Raw genomic sequence first — 4,749 nt, forward strand, 5'->3', positions numbered from 1 at the left:
ACAGTGCAGAGCAGTCTGTTGGTCTGGGACCAGTCAGGGAGCCCAGGTTTTGCCCACTCGTGTTATTGCAGCCAAAAAAGTATTCAGATGTTTTGATCTTTTTCCCAAAGTATTTATAGTAAAACTGCAAAAGAGAAGCTCCTTGGACTTTCTGTTTACATGAGTGTGAAAATGAGGTTTAATGCATTATTGAATCATCTATTGATTTGTTCTCTGTGTTTGGTTTTTTAGCTCTTTTAGCCATAGCAGCCCGGCTTTAGGGATGGCGATGTCACCGCACCACTTTGGTCCAGGCTGAAATATCTCTACAACTATTGGTTGGATTGCCATGAAATTCAGTACATTGATTTTCCTCAGAGAATGAATCCTTACAACTCTGGTGATACTCCTCCTGTAGCCTGCTAACATGCTGAACATTTCGCTCAAAGCAATGCTGTCTCAATCTTGTTAGATTTACTTTGGCACAACCTTAAAACCTGCAATAACTGATTTATTTGGCCACTAGGGGACAGCAGAATCAAGATGTGAACACAACATTGACACATCATCACCTTTTGAGTTCAAATATTTAGCAAACGCTTGTTTATTTACACATATTTCCAGATTTCCACATCATGTTTGTGTCCACCTGTCCACTCTCTTTTAGCTCTGATTTTTGTCTCTATCAACTCCTGAGGGAAATATATGACTCTTGAGCCGCTAAATGCTCCACTGTGTTCACCAGCTGGTCTCTAACTGTGTCTGTACAGGTAGTGGCACAGTGGGTTTTTACAGCTTTTTATCTGATAATGATGATATGAGAGCTGAGAGAGTGAACCAAAATTTGCAGTCAGGCAACTATAAAGCTCAAAGCAGAGCTTCAGATTCAGCTGATAAATCTCTGCAGGTTTGATTAAAGATGATTTAAGTCAATAAAAATTGTTTAGTCAGTATAATGCCACCAGTAAAGTCAATTGAAGGTGTGTTTAAGGGCTGAGGAAACAGCCCGAAGCATTGACTTAAAACACTTCTGATGATGTTTTTGACCACAGCTTCTGACTGTGGTTGCACTGGTTTCACTGGTCAGGTTTGTGTTTCTGTAGGTGAGTCAGAAACACCAGTAAATTGCTCGACAGGCTATTATTTACTCAAGAGCGCAGAATTAATAGACGACGGGTGTGGTGGCATTTCATGTATGCGTGTGTGTGTGCCATTGACTAACTGCTGTTAGCACAGAGGTCGTGTCCCTTTGTTGTTTGTCACGTCTGTTTCCGTTCATTCAGACGTGGAGAGAATCATCCATCACTTTTATTTCCTGAAGCTTTTAGTGTTTATTTATAGTCTTTAAAAAAAAAATCAATGCAACAAAAAGGGATCAACATTGTAAAGTGAATGGAAAATATTGACATCAAGTTAAATGAAATCAGATAGAAAAGTTAAAGTAGGACTGCAGCTAATGATTGTTTTGGTTATTGTTTAATGTACCGATTATTTTCTCGATCAATTCAATTGTTTGGTTTATAAAATGTCAAAAAAAAAAAAATAAAAATCCCCCAAAATGTTTATTCCTGTTTTATATTTATCGATCAAAAATAAAATCTGTATATATATACTTCTTGTTTTATGTTATGTCTTGTGTTAAGTACTATATAAATTAATAATTTGTTTATAAAATAATTGATATATTGAAATATAATTAATAGAAATTCAATTAACACATTTTTAGAGACTTGATAAACTGTGAACTTATGAAAACTATTTAAACAATAATAATAAATTCTACTTGAAGCACCTTTCACATAACCCAAGGACACAAAAAACCTGCAGAAACTACATTAAAACACATAAAATTAATTACAAATGATCACAGTGATTATAGGAATACTTAAAGGGGTCGTAGCAAGTCTTGAACATTTTTAGTTTATGTATTTGTAGTCCCTAGTACCTTATGTGAAATATCACATATTAAAAATAAATGTTTACAAACCTCCTCTAAGTATTGATTGTTCATTGGTCGACTATAAACAAACCCCTTAGCTATAAAACAACAAAGGGATACATTTCGTGACATCTAAAACATCGTAATGAAATGAATGAAACCGCCTCGTTAAACGTTAGCTAACTGACAAAGAGTTGATTCATTTAGGGTCTGTTATTAACATAAATCACATGTGCATAAGAAGCTCCAGTCAATTATGAATCTATCATAACATTCACTTGCAGACAGACGTACCGGATACACTTCCTTGATTCCCAACGGTATGATTTAGAAGATTTCATCTGCTGGTGTTTCTATGTATTGAATATATGATGTGACTCTGTCCCTGTTGGGATGATCTGCTGCTGTGTAGATTTATTTTGAACACACTGAGGAAAGCTGTCTTACCGGAAAACATCTGTGTGGTGAAAGAAAAAAAAAAATTGAATGGAAGTGCTGTCCTAGTTCCTTTATATTTGATTTTTACACATTTAGGATTCAGCATCTGGTCATGTTTTTATGGGAGTTGATGATTGGCCTTATATCATATTAACATACAAATAAAATGAAACATTAGCTAAAGAACAAGTACGGGCGCCTCCATCACTCAGACTGATAACTGAGAGAGGAGAGATGAAGGAGTGGTCTGCCATAATTACCGTATTAATATATATATAATATATATATATATAATAACTGCTCCCAGAGTCTTAAAGTGTGGCATCAGTGGTGTAGTGCAGAGTATCCGCAGATATATGGAGTATATCCACTTCTAAATCTCTGACGCTTATCTTTCAGTAGTGCTGAATGGGTTTTCCTAGGATGGCGAAGGCAATAAAGATTTTTAAGAAATAAAGATGATTGATAAGAAATTACTTACACTCAAAATGGCATAATTTGTCTCCACCTGATACATTTCATAATGCTGTTTTTGCTTCCTGAAGTCAGGCAGCACAAGTTTATGCAAATCCTACTGGCTGTTTTGGGTGAGATGAAGAGTAGTCCTTACATGTCAGTGTTTATAACACAGGAGGTTTGTGCTTTGCTGGGCGGCTTTAAATCCAAATTTTTTAATTGAGAGTATTCCCACTTGTCCAGGCTACCACACAGCGTAACGTAACGACAACGTAACGACCTTTCCTTTCTTTATAGTTTCCTCTTAATTATGTTTGCGTCCATGGAAACGCTGCGGTTGTGTCCTCACACTGGTCCTGTTTTCCGGCTCTGTGTTTTCTCTGCTGACAGCTGTGAGGATGAAATATTAGTATTGAGTCTTATAGAGAATTGAGCCGAAATATTATTGGACCAAATGGAGCCTATTCTGATAGTGGAACCAGTTTTTTTGTTGGGATTAAAGAGAGAAGGCTGTTATACCAGCACATCAATGGCCATGCTGTAGGAGTCACTTGATCAACTATCTACATACTTTTTAACCTTGTAGTTTATTTCCTTCCATTTTAAATCTACATACTCTGGAATGTTTTTTTTATCCTGAGGGTGGCGCTAGAGGAAAGACCATTCACCCCCTGAGGGATCACTGCTCCGTAAATTTCAAGACAATCTGGAACTTTTACTTATATTGTGTGTAAAGTTGTTATTGGGGAGTTGTGAGTTGCTGAAGCAAGATGGTGCCAGATTCTCACCAGGAAACTCAAGTGATTGTTGTGGCACATTTTGTACTAAACTTTAGTTTCTCTCGCTCTCTTTCTACAGATTAGTGGTTGTCTCATCCTCGGCGTCTCCATCTACGTGAAAGTCAGCAAGAATGGAAACCAGGTGAGACTTTTATTAACAGGAATGATGCAGCTTCTTGTTATTGAAAACACATTCNNNTCTTAGTTTCATTAGATATCGTTGACGTATCTTTCTGTTGTCACCAGTGTAAAATACCTATTTCCGTCTCCTCCTGTCTGCAGATCACAGAGGAATCTCTTCCTGGCGTTGACCTGATGATCGCCATCGGAGTGATCATCATGGTGCTCGGCTTCCTGGGCTGCTGTGGAGCCATCAGAGAGAACCGCTGCATGCTGCTGCTGGTGGGAATCATCACATTATTCCTTCAAGATTATTTAACTGAATATTTTCTGACTCTAGAAAGAAAATAGACTTACTTTGTTGTTTTGTTTATGTGAATGACCCCCACAATTGATTCACATTAGACCCCCCAAGTTTGAGAGGATTTTGTCTTTTAAGTATTTTTTATTTTAGGTTTGAGGATAATGAGAAAATCAGCAAGCAAAACTTTATTTATAAAGCACATTTGTGGGTTGCAGCCACAAGGATTTTGTAGATAATACATTAAGCATGAATAAACACAACTAAAACAGATGCATAAATAATACAGGATAAAGTTATAGTTGAAATTTAAATTAAAAAGATATACCTGTACATCTTTGGATGGTTTAAACAATCAAGTAAACATATTTTACAAGATGATTGTATGTTTTGTTTGATCTGTAAAGTAACTATCAGATAAATGAAGTGATGTAAAAAAGTCCAATATTACCCTTTGAGCTTGACTTGTGGAAGTGTAAAGTAGCATAAAATGGAAAAACAACAACATAACAGTTAAAATCGTATAATTAAAAACGTAATTAAAACAAAATACATTGAGATGATAGACCAGCAGTAAAAACCATTAAAAAGGAAGAATAAGAAAATAAAATACTATATACTGTATATAATAAAACATAGGATCAACTGGGATCACAATAAATTACAATCCCTGTTTTGTCTATATTAATGAATATAATATAATAATATAATATTTGATAATGTGTTAAAATATATAT

At 35.6% G+C, this 4,749-nt stretch overlaps 1 protein-coding gene across 1 annotated transcript in view; it reads left to right on the forward strand.

The window, feature by feature from the left end:
- Positions 1 to 3,670: 3,670 nt before the first annotated feature.
- Positions 3,671 to 4,749, forward strand: part of LOC118339440 (tetraspanin-8-like) — a gene marked incomplete at its 5' end in the record, with an annotated part of 6,568 nt that continues 5,489 nt past the window's right edge. Inside the window, 2 exon segments of the mRNA XM_035677061.1 lie at positions 3,671 to 3,733; positions 3,874 to 3,993. Of these exon segments, the coding sequence (XP_035532954.1) occupies positions 3,671 to 3,733; positions 3,874 to 3,993 (183 nt within the window).

The sequence above is a fragment of the Morone saxatilis genome, unplaced genomic scaffold (assembly GCF_004916995.1).
Source record: "Morone saxatilis isolate NCDOM2014 unplaced genomic scaffold, NCSU_SB_2.0 Contig10, whole genome shotgun sequence".
NCBI classification, from domain to species: Eukaryota; Metazoa; Chordata; class Actinopteri; family Moronidae; genus Morone; species Morone saxatilis.